Genomic DNA, 15,701 nt, shown 5'->3' with positions numbered 1-15,701 from the left:
TTCATTTGAACCAATCAGCATGTGCCGAAACCTTCTGACGCTCTTCCACCGCTGCAACTACCTACGGCCCGTCACCACCAAAGCGTTTTTTCCTAAGTACAGAATATGCCAGCAGCGTGACGAGGTGCTGAGTGTTTTTTCTGCGCTGAGCGCTGAACGGTCTGCATTTTTTTCCGGTCAGCAAGAGTTTAAGAATATTAACGTTGCCCTTCTCACTGTCATCAGTGAAAGAGGGGCGGTATAAACGCTGCTATCCCACACTGCTCACTGATTGGTCCTCCCTCTGTATTGTCTGTGCAAATGCTAATACGAGCCGAGTTCAGAGACTGTATTCGCAGCAAAGAAAACTGAAGCTGTGAGCGACAGTCGATGCTGCCAGGCTAGCGGTGCACTTCTATGCATGACCTTGTAATTTAGTTATTTGTTCGCTTTGGCCCAAACTGGATGGTCGTAAGAACTTGAATTGTATTGCATTTATAGCTCCCCGACTACCGCCACCATTAGATTGGCAGTTTTGGTTTAGAATTAAATATCTCATCAACTATTGCATCGATTTCCATGAAATCCATGAACTTCCTCTGACTTTTGGTGAAGCGCCACCAGCCCAAAAAAATGTCATTAGTCCAATACTACATGACCAAATACCAGCAAAACGATAGTGGTGTGTTTTTATTCGTTCTAAATAGCTGAGCTAACACACAAAATTAAGATAATGACCCTGACCCTAAACATAATACCTGTTGGCTCAAACATGTTAGCATTGGGTCATTAGCATTTAGCTCAATCTCACATATTGAGGCAGCTTTTTTTTTTTTGCTGCGCTTCCACACAGAAAAAAAGTAGGCACATTGTGACCCGTCATGAATCTGTTGGTCTGTGGATGAGATGCCATGAACAGAATTTACATACTCTGCTCTGACTGGGACAGATGGTTCGCAGCACCAGGTCCCATTCGCAGTGAGTAGCGGCCAATTGCCATTCCAGCTTTTGAGTCTGTGAGCAACATGTGAACTGCCCGTTCCTCTTTTCACTTGTTTGTCCCATTCATGTCATGTCAGTGTTACCATAATTCCTCGTTTTCTACTTGTAAAATATTTTCACAAACAGCTTCTAAATGCAACCATGACATTTTGATTTCTCTGCAAGCAACACAATACCCGACTTGATGTGGAACATTGAACGTGTGCCTGAAATGTTAAACAAACACATCTCCCAAAGTCGTTTGCTCAGTCCTTGGAGGATGCCCAAATTTCATGGATGTTGTTCATTGACATGTGAGCATGGAGGTAGTTTCTTTCACACATCAGTGATACTTTTTTCCACTTAATTAAAATATGTCCCTTTTTAAGTAGCTTCTAATCTAAGTAGGTTTCTGGCCTCCTGTCTTCCAAGTTTCCCATTTTCAATATACAGTATTAAATGAATGTAAGACATCTAATTAATGGAGAGCAATTTCACGTCCACTGTTGTGTTGCCTGAAGAATGAAATAATAAAATATGTCCTTGCGGATGTACTTAAGCCGTTCGTGTTGTATAAACAAATGTGAAAATAGCCACAATCTTCTTATGTATCTTAAATGTCATAAACAGACTGTCTAATGAATATGCCACACGTATGGCTCAATGAATTCAGTGGCAGTTTTCCTCGCCGTAGGGCACACAGACACACATTTTACTGTACCTAAGAGGCAATTTATTCCAGTGACCTTTTTACAAATCTATTTGGCGCTGCTCTCTCTCCCTCGTCCTCTCTCTCGCTGGATGAGGCCAAGTGGCAGAGCGGGAAGCTGCAGCTGGACCAGCAGGCTGTTGTGATTACCTCGTGTGCTGCTCTGCCCTTACTGCTGGCAAAAATAGTTGCCTTTTGCAAAAACTGCATTAATCATGTTATGACAATACATAAAGCCTTTATTGGAAGAGGGAGACAGTCGGTGTGAGGCAGGGCTGTGAGGGCGGCAGGAACAGGGAACAAGAAGCAGTGAGTAATATGAAACCTGGATGTATACAGCTTGGAGGGGGAGGGAGGGGAGAGGGGGGAGGATGGACAAGAAAACAAGCAGGACTGATAGAAAGACAGACAGAAAGTGAATCAGTGTTGTTGTCTTTGTTCTATCAACCTCACATGAACAAATTAGGTCCAATCCAGCCTTCTTTCCTTTGCATAGAAGCTGTGGTCATTGCATGATGTCCAATGACACAATAATATTCTCTGGCGCTGACTCATGGCTGCAAAAGATTCGCACTGATTCACAGTATAGATGCAGCGCAGTCTACACAGGCAGCGATCAATAACAAAAAGTAGCCGTTTCATTGGTGAACTGTCAGAACACATTTCCTGTCTCTCTCGGACCAGCAAGTAATTCTCAGACGTGCAGACGAGGTCAAATAAGCAGAGTAGTCTGAAGGGTTGTCACATTATTCCACACAGCCATGTCTAACAGCACTTGACAACGTTCAACAAAGCAGCGCACACATGAGTGATATGTTGTCCTGTGGTATCGAGGAAAAGAAGTGTTATCCCTCGGTTGCACTCTCATCCACACCTGATATAAAAGCGAGTCACAGCTGCTTATGGCCGTGTTCCCTTTATATTAACCTGAAGCTGAAACCTGCGACGGTGGAAGCATATCCAGGTCATTTCCTTAGGTCAAAATACTGGCGCTAATGAGCATGCTCTATTTGAACAAATTTGCTTAAATGCAAAACATCCGAGTACCACATGGCGAAAGCTTGGACATGTTTTTGGGGCATTGTCACTGGTTGACCCAGATTCTATGCAGGTTTTCTTTCCTAGGATTACAAAGGCATGATTCGCCCTGCTTGACCTCTGATTGGCTTACCCTGATAATCATACTATGATTTGGAACATACTAAATCTTTGTCTGGCATAGTAAATAGTATGGTAGTATGGATATTGGAACAATTGTGTTTCAGCAATGAATGGATGAGTTGCTATATTGTCATCTTGAGTGCAGTTTTTCTGATAAAAAAAAAAAAAAATCCCTGTTCAGGTAGGTTGGAGGCTGCAAAAGCAAACAGTGGAATACAAAATGTCAACTTCTCAAATACATCTGCACATGGTCAAACCTGACTCCTATCCACAACACTGACAAACAATGAACAACTCAGCTGGTTGTAAGTAGGTGCAAATGATCTTATGTAGTTACATGGGAAGCTTAGGGAAAATTGCAAATGAGGCATCCAGAGCGAATGAAGTCTGAGCCTTTGACCTGCAGGAAACATTTCTACATATATATATATTACTTTACATTCTGAAACTTTGACCATGCAGACAGACAGACAGATAGACAGACAGACAGACAGACAGACAGACAGACAGACAGACAGATAGATAGATAGATAGATAGATAGATAGATAGATAGATAGATAGATAGATAGATAGATAGATAGATAGATAGATAGATAGATAGATAGATAGATAGATAGATAGATAGATAGATAGATAGATAGATAGATAGATAGATAGATAGATAGATAGATAGATAGACAGACAGACAGACAGACAGACAGACAGACAGACAGACAGACAGACAGACAGACAGACAGACAGACAGACAGACAGACAGATAGATAGATAGATAGATAGATAGATAGATAGATAGATAGATAGATAGATAGATAGATAGATAGATAGATAGATAGATAGATAGATAGATAGATAGATAGTGATTGAAGTGAGATGAGAAACCTGAAAATTTGATTCTATTACATAATACAGATGTTGACAAACTTTTTCTTTGTGGACATAATTTGCATTTGAAGAAAGGTAATGAATCACAATACATAACAATATATGTTATTGCAATGCTCAGCATCTTCCAAAATGTTTAAAATTGCAGTAATATAGTATTATGATAATATATTGTGGTGTGTTTGGTGATTTCCACTCCCATATAACAGGCTTCTGATATTATAACAGAATAGAAATGACAGAAAAGCACAAAAGTCATGATTGTGAATATAAATAATTCAAATTAAAAAAAAACTGAAGCTACCACCAGCAGCTAGCTAGCATAACTTTGTGGAAACAGGTATGCTGACTCTTTCCGGTCTACGTTAGCTGATTGGCATCTGGCATGCTTTTATATGGATTCAACAAAAAAAGTATAACGTGTTTACTCGTGAGATTTTGTTACTTTTTAACAGAGCAGGGCAGACTTGTCACTTTTCTTGTAATTGTCTGCTGGCTGTAGCCTAGTATTTAGTGACAGAAGTAGTATTTATCTTCTTTTTTGTTCAATAACAAAAGCAGAAAGAGGTGGAGCTCAACCTAGAAATGTCCTTATTTGCTGTTTTGTTAAGGTCTGATACCAATATTAACATTCATACCATTGATACCACATTCATGTATGCTTATTAAATATTAAATTCAATTTACCACTGGAAAAAACTGAAAATAGCAAGATGGCCAGTTCAAAGATGACTAAATAAAAAATACACTTACCCACACTTCTAAAGCTCACTCATTAAAATACAATGTGTCCTCTTTGTTTAATTTGCACTCAAAATGGCAGGCGCAAGTTGTAACTTCTTATTCATTGTACAGACACGGGAGTGTTATCAACTTTCACACATAACTTCAGTTAAGTTATTAAATCATTATAGTTTATAAACTGATAATAGTGTAAGTTTTGGAGATAAAATACTAACTTGAAAAGCAACTGTTTAAAAAATGGAGTGCGAGAGAAAAAAAAAATCCCTCTTAAATGTAGTAAGGTGGAAGTATAAAATATAATGAAATAGAAATCTCAAAATTGTCCAGTACTTTAGTAAATGTACCTCATTCCATGAGTGGAAAGCTGCACCCTGAAAAACCACAAAGCTGTATTTGTCAGAATAAACAAGCCTGACTCGGAGCTATGAACTAGTCACCGCTGAGAACAACAACTCCTGTGTCTGCACATCAAAACATACAGAGTCCTCCAAAAGACATAAAATATAATGGTCAAGCGAATGGAGCATGAGAAAGAGGCTAAAAGTCTGGCTGACTTTTGGGGTCCAAAAATAGGACACATTCCTCTGCAGCAGAGGGTGTGTGTGTATGTCAACAGGAATACATACCAAGGTCCTGCTGAGGGGGCTTGACTTTCTCCACACAGGGAGGCCGGCTGTAACAAAAGGACTGGCTGGTGTGTGTTGGCTCCGGAGCTGAATGGGGGTGGGTTCATTTCAATCATGCTCCAAAGAACAAGGTACAAACATGATGTATGTACATCAAAACATTTGTAATTCACAGGCAATACCTAATAATGTATAGCTGTTCCTGTGCAGGCCAATCTGAAGGGAAATTCTTTCTTTTTTGTGCAATTGTTTGTAAGAAAATACACAGATCTCTTCAACTGAAAACCTAGCTACCAATGTGATGAATCTGAGGTATGTTGTTATAGTGCAGTCTGTGAAACTGTGGTGACAATTTGACCCCTGCACTGACCAAACTAAAGCCTGTAATGTCACTTTAGCGGAACAAGGTTACTGTGGCGACATTTGGTAATTACAGGAGTGTAGACAGCTTTTTGTTTTTCTTTACATGAATAAACCCTTGATATGGTTGTCCATAACAGACACAGATTTTTTTGCAACACTGAAACAATTACAGCAGAGTCATAAAGAGCAGCAAGCAGCCTCTGTCAAGTTGATTACACAGTGACATCTCAGCAGTTTGCTCACATTAGCTAATGTTAATCAGTTACTGGTCAAACCAGACTCGGTAAGGCTGTAGCAGTAAAACCACTGAGTGTATTGAATTGAGCAGCTGTGCATTAGTTGGGCTATGAACTCAACTTTGTATTTGAGGACAAAGGTAAATGTATGCACTTCAACTTTAAACATATTCATGGTTGTTATAAAAATAGGACATTTGTTAATGTTTAATGTGAAAATATTTCGTTTCAAACAGATCATTATGTAATATGCTGCTAACTTAACATTACAGAATTATTGCAAGTTGTAAATTCTATCAAATTCACCAGAAAATAACTAAAATCTATTTTTTGGTTTTGGTAAAGTCTGTTTTTTTCCCCATGTTTCAACTCACTGTGAAGTTTCATATGGAGGGAATTAAGATGTGTCATTGGAGTTTTGGTTTTTGCCAGTAATGAGCTTTTGCAACACAGTTCCCTAAAACTTTGTCTAAATGGTCTTGCTAAATAGTTTTTGAAGAGTGTGTAATTTCTGCATGGATTGTGTTTTTTGGCAGCTGTTACTTCCACTTATATGAGTGTTTATTTTATAATGATTTAATTATTCATAATTCATTATATATAAATATTATTTATAAATGTAAGGTCACATTAAACGTCCACCATACTACTCAATAAAAAGCAACACTAAGTAACATTTTTATATAAAAGAATGGAGCCATCATTATATCATGAAGCCCAGTGAGTTTAGTATCATATAAAACTAATTGAAACTCACAGTTCTTAAAATTGTTGACAAATTTTGTCAAATAAATAATCATTCATTAAAGTCAAGACTTCTGGTCATTTTTTAGATGGTTGGGGAAATAAGGAAGTTATTGTATAGTGGTGGTCAGTGTTGAGCCACACAACATATTTTTGCCCCAGGGGCCCCCAGTTAATTGAGCCATACTACCATAGCTTAAGTCACATTCTTTCTCATATGATAATATAATATAATAATAATAATTAAATGACAAAATGCAAAAATTTTCTAAATAAGACTTTTAATACTTTAAATTCATTTGTATCTTTTAATGAATTTTCAAATACAATTCACCTTTTTTGTCCATATTCCTAGAATCCCCATTTCATCTGGTGTTGTATAATCCTATTTTAAAACTGCCCTAGTCCAGCCTTTATTTTATGTCATTTGATACCTATTTATGACCTTTTGTTCTAGGCTACATTCCTTTCTCTATAAAGTGGTAGCAAATCAACTTTCATGAAACTTGTGTTTGAAGGTTTTCAGTGTTATTTTGGAGCTCAATACTGAAACTGTGCTTCTTGAGGTGGTACATTGTGTTCTTTTAACAACTGATGCTGGTCTTCCATGTCAGGATTTTAGTCCTCAGTGTGTCAACCTCAAACATATCATGTTGTAGGATGCAGTGGTGAGTTCAGGTTCTTCGTTTGAAGTTGTGGGGTTCCACACAGTTCTATGCTGCAGGACTTTTTTTTTTTTTAATCTACATGCTATTTCAACAACACCTTTTATAAAAGTGATGCATGATATCACTTTCAACCTTTATGCAGACAATGCCCAAATCTATTTTAGCTGGACCCCAAATATTTCACAAATATTTGCTGCCTTTTAAACTGCCTTGGGCAAATCCCAGAAACTGACAGATTCTGTTCATCTGAAGTTACAAACCTGAAAATCCCTGAGAAGCTTTCTACACTCAACAGTGTAAAAGTCTTGGTGTTCTTTTTCACAGGGACCTCAGTTGCATCAGTCATATCAACTCAGTTGTGCAGTCCAGTTGTCATCAGTTCAGGAGAATCTCAAAGATCAAGTCAATCCTATCTGCTATAATCCTTTAACTGTGATTTTAGGATTGATTTAAAATTGTACTCTTTACTTTTAACCCTTTAAGCCCTAGAGGCCCCCAATTGGGGGCCAGGGACTTTTAAACTATTATTAAAATATGGACATATATACTGATATTTACACATCTGAACAAATCTCACAAGTGTTCCCTTTATTATTAAAAATATTAGTTTTATTTTTAATTTTTATTGTGGTTGCAGAGATATATCCTTTTATCAATTTTCGAGCAGAAGCCTAAAAAAATAGGTTTGTTTTTAAAGGGTTAAAGCCCACATGGACCTAGCCCCAAGCCCAGGCTCAGACCTTTTCATCATATACCTGCTGGCCTGTTCTCTTCTGATTGTTCCTGACATCAGGTTCTGGCTACACAATATCGACAATGAAATAGACCAGCATGAAAGATGTCGGACGTCATGACAGAAAATGAGTGCTATTCCCAACAGCTGACTGTTGAATCCTGCATGGTGTATGATAGTGGACCACATGCCTCATCTGGGACAACTGACGATGTCCCAACAAAAAGACAAACCTGTCACAAATATTGTCTTCTCTCTTGCTTCATGTGACACTTTTCACAATGTGTTCATGACGTTACCCAATCGGAGGCCAAAGCACTCCTCTGCATACAACTTGGTGCAGTGAAAGATTTTAAAAAAGCATCAACAACCTATACTGTCCTCTTGGTGCGACCCACACACGGGCCCACAGTTGTTTTCTCTTTATTTATTTTTAGGCTGTTCTGACAGCCCACATTATTCATGCCATTGTTTGTTTATATTCTTGTAACCAGTAGTCAGTTCCCAGCACCTCCTTCCCCATGACATCACGCAGGTCGTCAAAGACGGCAGGCTATGATTGGTTAGGGACAAATGTGTGGTCTGTTATGAGTCTTGGCCAAGTCATGGCTAGAATTTATGACTGTATAATTGCCTACAGTTACCATTTTATCAGACTAGTCTGACCCATGCAGGCACAGACTGGAAAACAGAAGAGTCAGGTGTTAGTCGTCAGAGCTGAGCAGCCTCCCCGAGGTTTAGATCATACTGGCTGGGCTTGTTCCAGTTTTCAAAACACACTTTTCCTGGCTGTCATTCCTGTGACACTTAAATCTTCTTAAATGGGACTTTTTGTGGTTATGTAATGTCATATTGTGTATGTATTTTGTGTCTATTTATGTGGCTCCTCCTTACGCTAATTTTTATTTTCTTTGTTGGGAATATTATTGTACTTTAAAAACCATATTTTAAGAATAGTGGCCAATAATTATAGTTCATTATATTATTATTTTTTACTATACTTTACAAGGCTATGTGTCATGATGTAAAACACTTCCTTCAAAGGGTTTTTCTCAGCAGCTGAAGTACCTGCAGCCTGAAAATACCCGCTGCTCTTTAAACAGAATGCTTCCAGTTAAGAGAGTAATGATCATTACTAATAATAGTGTGAGGGTAATGAAGGCAGGCGGTAGTGAAATCTCTCCAGGACGCTGAGCGGGTCTCTGCTGTTCCGGTGGATCAGCGGAGGTAGTTAGTGAATGTTTCTTTGCACAGCGATTAAGGGGGAGGACCAATGGCAACAAAGGAGACGGAGAGGACGGTGGCTCCTCCTCTCCCTATCTCTCGCTCTCTCTCTCGCTCTCTCTCTCGGTTCTTTATAGATGTATATAATCCCTGAGTTGACCCAGAAAACAAACTCCTCTGACTGCCGCGACGCCGCAGAGTTTGAATCCGCCGCAGGGCTGCATGTAGCCGGAGCATCAGCTGGAGTAACGACCCCGGCACCGATCCAACTTCCCTGTACGGATTCCACATTCATACATCGGGTAGGTGTCGTCTTCTGTTACTCTTTAAAACAGGTAGACAGGCTGCACTTCCCCTTTGTCCTGCGGACTATTTTCTTATTTCTCTCCAGAATAAAAACAGACTGATTGGACCTGGTTACACGCGGCGGAATCAGTCACTCCTGATTCACCTTGTCGCTTTGTTTAATGGGATTAAAGGCTATTTGTTGCGGTTTGATGGCATCGAATGAGATCAAATATCCCACATGCACAGTGCCCGAGGATTAAACAAAACATAAAAAAACCCAAACAGGTTTCATGCTTCTGTAATAATGCCAGCAACTATCACCCTCCGTCAGATATCTTTTTACAAAGTGCCATTTTGCCGTTAGATAATCCAGATCTGCAAAGAGGCTCCACAGATAGGCTGTAATTAGGTAACACTGGAGCAGAATATTCTGAGGCTATTGAGGAAAGTGTCTTGTTCTATCGGCACTAAAAGGCTTGAATCGCTACAAGCAACCAGGGGCTCCAGCAGAGTTCATTCTGTGGTGCTGCTGTTTAAAAAGCCTGAAATGTCTTTGTTTTTTCCGCGTTTCGTTGCATGGCTCCCTCTGGACGTGTTTTCATGATCATCCCATTCAGAGGCAGCTCACAAAACAATGCCATCCGATTTTTGAACAGCAAAGTACAGCAGGATGCGTTTGTCATGTGGAGGTAATCTTGATGGCAGATCTTTTGTAATGACTGTGTGAAGACAGTATGTTGTGTGTTGAGGGGGAAGAGGTGTGTGTGTGTGTGTGTGTGTGTGTGTGTGTGTGTGTGTGTGTGTGTGTGTGTGTGTGTGTGTGTGTGTGTGTGTGTGTGTGTGTGGTCTGGAGAAGCATTCCTCTGTGTCCTTTTGGCTGCAAGGGTATTGCTGCCCTCCCTCGTTGGTGTGATAGACCTTCCAGTGGTAGCTCACTGATGGTGTCATTTTCAGGGTTTAGAGTTGTTTTTGTTTTTTAGGAATCGTTCAATGTAGCTGAAATTGTTGAGAAATGAGACAAGTTTCAACACATTTAAATAAAAGGGACACTCAAGTGATTCCGTTTTACACTTCTGTAAAATGTCAAGAGTGTCTCAATGGTCTCAAGTGAAACAGCAGAGACTGAAATGTCCTGACATTTTGTCTCAGTGCTGAGCCAAACACCAAAACACGTACTCTTATATTTCCCATAATACAACTGAAGAGGGAATCTTTATGATGCAGTTTTCACATCATGTGCAGCTGGTAGTTCTAACAAATACTAACAAAATAGAAAGAAAACAATAGAAAGATGCAAATGTTTGCTACACTTAAAAAAACTTAAAAAAAAACAACTGTTACTACCAAACAGGAATATCGTTTGCTAATGCCAAACACTAGCACTGGTTTCTACACAGGAGTGTCACTTAAAAAAACAGTGTAGCAACTTTGAGTTATGGTTTACTCTTGATCTGCGTTACAGTGCTTGTTCAATATAGTTCTATACCTTTTAAGTTCCAGTGATTGCATAAATAATGCTTTCTTACTTTTTAGCAACGAGCCACATTTTTTGGAGCTTCCAGAAAAATTTGATTTTTCCAGTCTTATTACAAGTAGGATGTTGATAACTGAAATTATATGAACACAGCATGAGAGTGAACTTGGCCTCCTTTAGTTCATACTTTTTCAAACCCAACACCACCTATTTGCACTGCAGACTTTCTGTTGAAGTTTTTAAACACAAGCTCAGCTGACCCTGATGACACCACTGGGGTCAGGGTGGAAGATGTATGGTTTAATACATTTTTTAAATTTTCCTCAGTGTCTAAAATTGAATAATTACAAAACACATACAAGTTTTACTTTAAGTTTAAAAAGCCAGCAAACCACCTGTCAGCAAATACTAGACTAATGCTGAGTCAGCAAGCACAAACGGGAGCAAACAAATGAGTAGTAAGGTCCCTGCTCTGCTTAATTGAAGGATCTCTTAACAGTCAGTATCTACATAGGATAACCTGTATTTTTGAAATATGTGTAACAAGGACAGTTTTGCAGGTGGAGCAAATCTTTATTATTTGTTCTTCAAGTCTGTCCCCAAGCTTGTAAAAAAGTCAGATGTGTATCTTTTAGCCACAACACCCAGCTCTAAATTAAGGTTTGTCTTTATTTTTAAAACCTTAAGCCCTAAAAGTGAATATGCACTTTTTTCTCAGGCTGAATAACAGCCCTCATGATAAGTTGAACTTTATGTGTAAATTGGTGGTGTCCCTTTAAGTTGCAGACCATTTCAGTTTATTTATTTTGTATGGCTTTTATTATAAAATCTAATGTTGGTTGAATGTTTCTCTGTGTTTACAGGGTGACTAAGCAGCCATGGCCGAACACATGATGATGCCCATGACCCACGGCTTCAGGATGGGCATGAACGGAGCTCCGCAGCACAACGGCCAGCCTGGCCTGCGCAGTCTGCCCAACGGCCAGGTGGTGCACTACGGCAGGAGCCCTCAGAACAACATGGAGGCCGCCATGAGACAGAGGCAAGGCATGGTGGGACCTGGAGGGATGGGTGGCCCGGTGAACGGAGCCCCCATGGCCAACCACCACCACCAGATGATGTCCGGGAACATGATGTACAACGGCCAGGGCCCGCAACAGCAGCACCACCACCACATGCACCCCCAGCAGCAGCAGCAGCAGCAGCAGCAGCAGCAGCAGCAGCAGCAGCAGGGTGGACACCCGCAGCAGTACCACCCCGGTAACCTCACCTCCCAGCAGCTCATGGCCAGCATGCATCTGCAGAAACTCAACACTCAGTACCAAGGACACCCGCTGAGCTCGGCCAACGGCCACCACCTGCCCAACGTCACTCAGTACCGGATGGGCCCGGCCCAGCTCTCGAGCATGCAGCACATCGGTGCCCCTTTGGGGCTAAACGGTATGGACATGGACTTGATCGACGAGGAGGTTCTGACTTCACTGGTGCTGGAGTTCGGTTTGGATCGCGTGCAGGAGCTACCCGAGCTCTTCCTGGGACAGAACGAGTTTGACTTCATCTCGGACTTTGTGTGCAAACAGCAGCCGAGCACAGTGAGCTGCTGAACGATGCAGCCGGAAGCTGGTTGGGTTTGTTTGGACTGGACACCCCAAAGAATGACTGAGCGGCCACAGTAGCACAGCGAGAGGAGACAATCTCTTTGTTCTGTTTGGGTGTTTCTATGTCTGTGTATATGACAGTGTCTGGTGCTCCTTCACACCGACCTGCGTGCAAGTTGATGAAGAATTGTAACGAGTGAAAAACGCAGAAAAAGCACCAGGTTTCTCTTCCTTGAGCCGGTGCCAGTATAAGATCTGTCGCCTTTGGCCAAATTGAGGCATCCTGATGCAGCGGGCTCTGTCTGTACCCATCTGGCCCTCAGCACATGTGCCTACAGTGCCAAGGCTTTTGGATAATTGTAAATTTAACAAACACAATGGGGGAAGGCGACCTGAATAGACTGTCCATCTGGGTCTACTCGATTCTGTGGCATCTCTAAATGTATTTTATCTCTGATGACACATTCAACTAGTAGCAGACATCATACAGATTTATAAAAGGTAGTCCTCTGAATTTGTTTCTACAAGGATGAAGGAATTTTGAGTGGGGATTGATTTTGTTTGTGCATATTGAAGGCTGGGTCTTCAAAACTGACTTCCTGCGACAGATGACATTTCCCTGAAGAGCAGGAAAGCGAGGTTGTGCAGCATTCCCGGGGGAAGTGATGGGGTTTGTCTGAGATTGTTTGGGTGAAGTGTGCTACATTGATTATTTAGCTTTCAGTGTCATTTACCCGACTCTGATAAAATCTTTGATCATTAAATGCATCGCATCTGATCCCTGCTAATTAACTGAGATCGAATCATTGGCAAAGTAGCACATTTCTTCGAGTGTTGGCTTAAACTAAAGCTTTTATTTGTGTGCTTAAGTCTCACCGCTCCATGTTAGACATTCATGTTCTCATTGCAAGCAAACCCAGGCTGGGTTAGTGCTTAATAGAAGTGCAAGAAGAGTCTGAGAGAGAACAATTAGTACATGAGAAACAACGAGAATCAAGAGAAGCCAAACAAAAAACTGCAGCAATCAGACGCTGACCACAGAGCTGAGGTGTGACTCTTCTTTTCTAAAACCGGATTGTTAAAAAAGAAAAAAAAAGTGTGTGTGCTTATGGACTCTGCATCTGTGTGTTATTTATGTACATCTGTGCAGTGAAGCATTTAAATCCCATCGAATGGCGTCCTCCTCCCTGAAACCCTGTACTGAAGCTGACAGGAGGCTGCGTGGGGAGAGAGACTCCGGCATGTGGACACAATGTGTGGACACAGCACTCCTAGGCAGCACTTAGTTTAATCATTATTTAAAGCTGCCACTACCTGTGGCATTGATTTCATTAGGCTGGAAGAGCGAGCGAGGTGCAAAGTTGTTGTTTTTGCCATAGATTAGCTTACTCTGCTGCTTTTCTACTGATTAGATTTAAATTACATGTTCTCACACGCTTGTCTTAATTGAGGTCGGCTTGCACATTCTCCAATGACTCAATAATTATAAAACGGACATGTTCTGTGGCGCTTTTCTTTCTTTTTGCGCAGTTGGTAATTAGGTTTTTGTCAAGGTTGCTGCTTTTCCGCTGCAGGCCGGTTGAGTGAGAACTTCCTGCACTTGTAATGCTATTTGTGGAGCTGTCAGAGGGGTCAGGGCCACGTTGGTGCACTGTGTTAATCTGTTCCAATACAACTGTGCTGCTGTCCCCTTCTCTCTCTCCTCTCTCTCTCTCTCTCTCTGGAGATCTGCCATCTCCAAGCTCTCCAGTCAAACAATGGGCATTGAAACGCTGTTGTAAAAGGCAGAAAGTGCCAGTTCCCGCTCTGTTTCACTTTCTGCCTGCCAAAAAAACCCCGCAGCCAGACAAACTGACAACCTCAAAATGGAAATACTTCTGGCCTTAGCGAGACAGTGGCCTCTGATTCCTGCTATATCAATAAGCGCAGCCTTCTTGTGTATCGTATCTTTGTACTGTAGAATAGAGGTGAAGTTGATCTAGACACATTTAAGGTACTTTTTGAAGAAAAAAAAAAATTGTCAGATGTAAATGTAAATCAGTGGCTGATTTTGATGTGTTGACAAGAGATTAAATATCCTACATTTATACAGACGAGTGTGTAGATACAGTAGAGCGATGTTTGCGGGTGCAGGGCCTGAAGCTTTAAGACCAAGTAGACTGCATGTTAAAGCAAGCGTGAAGGACGCCGCCACTTTCCCACAAAGCAGCTGAGAATGTACAGTACAACACTTTGTGGGAACTTGTCTTACGATGGTAGATAAACGTGTGAGATTGTACTCCTTGTTCCAAATTTACACATCATTCATTTGGGTAACCCCCCTCCATGTCCCCCCCTCTCCATCCTCCCTCCTCCTCCTTCCCCACTTCCCCCAAAAGCTTTTGTAATGTTATTGATTCTATTTTAAGAAAATGTATTTATTTTCAAATAAAATATTTATTTAAAGAGCTGTTTTCATTGTATGTCTGTGATTTCTGGCTGTCAAAGGGAAGCACAATATGACATTTTCATTTGGTAAATGTATTGCAGTAATGTTGCTGTTTACCGAGATGAGGAGATGCTGTTGATTTGTCTTCTTTGGATGAGTTTTTCTCTGTTGGTTTTAAACGCTTCCACACCCACAATAAGTGATGAACAAACACAAGAGCAAAGTACAAACTACATATCCTAAATCGTAGTGAGTCAGCACTCTGTCAACACAGAACAATGTTTTTTTTAGTCCATTGTGTGTTATGTAATTGAACATTTTAAACCTTAACGGCCTCCAAAGTAACAAGACAGCAGGGTGCCAATTTGTAACGGATAACAGTGGCTGTGTTCCATCTTAAAGTGTTCAGTATGATGAAACACGTATGTATCTGCTGACTATTGTGCTTAAGGAAGCCTGTTTTCAAAAATCTATCCCAAGCGGCTCGCGGAGAAATCCTCCCACGATGACTGATGTAATCAATCATTTAAAATGACAAGTCTTTTTTCTTATAAGGCATACATCAAACTCAACGACGAGCTCACGGCACATTTCCAGCCCGAGGTTTTGTTTTACCATACTGCTGCCACTAGAAGAACAGTTCTGTGGGGACAATTTAAAAAAAAAAAAATAGTCTAATTGAAATTCTAATTAGCTGTGCAGTAAAGTCCTACTCTGAGACCTGAAGTATACGTGCTGCTCTACATGGTGTTCGTCAAGGCAGGGCTTTGTCCTTGAGCTGTATTTAATGGGGTTTTAGACAACAGTGAGAGAAGGTGGTTTCCAGACGTGCAGGGGAGCAAATCTGCAACAAAACAGACAG

General features: G+C 40.7%; 1 protein-coding gene across 1 annotated transcript; it reads left to right on the top strand.

Moving 5' to 3' along the window:
* Window positions 1-9,263: 9,263 nt before the first annotated feature.
* On the top strand, window positions 9,264-14,864 carry cited4a (Cbp/p300-interacting transactivator, with Glu/Asp-rich carboxy-terminal domain, 4a). Its single transcript, XM_069711521.1, has 2 exons — window positions 9,264-9,353; window positions 11,677-14,864. Exon 2 carries the CDS (start codon window positions 11,692-11,694, stop codon window positions 12,415-12,417), a length of 726 nt encoding a protein of 241 aa, XP_069567622.1. The 5' UTR covers window positions 9,264-9,353; window positions 11,677-11,691; the 3' UTR covers window positions 12,418-14,864.
* The last annotated feature ends 837 nt before the right edge of the window (window positions 14,865-15,701 follow it).

The sequence above is a fragment of the Brachyistius frenatus genome, unplaced genomic scaffold, assembly GCF_029030835.1.
Source record: "Brachyistius frenatus isolate BFR_SWC_R1_liver_20210118 unplaced genomic scaffold, ASM2903083v1 Contig_101, whole genome shotgun sequence".
NCBI classification, from domain to species: Eukaryota; Metazoa; Chordata; class Actinopteri; family Embiotocidae; genus Brachyistius; species Brachyistius frenatus.
This window is presented reverse-complemented; position numbering and strand designations above follow the sequence as displayed.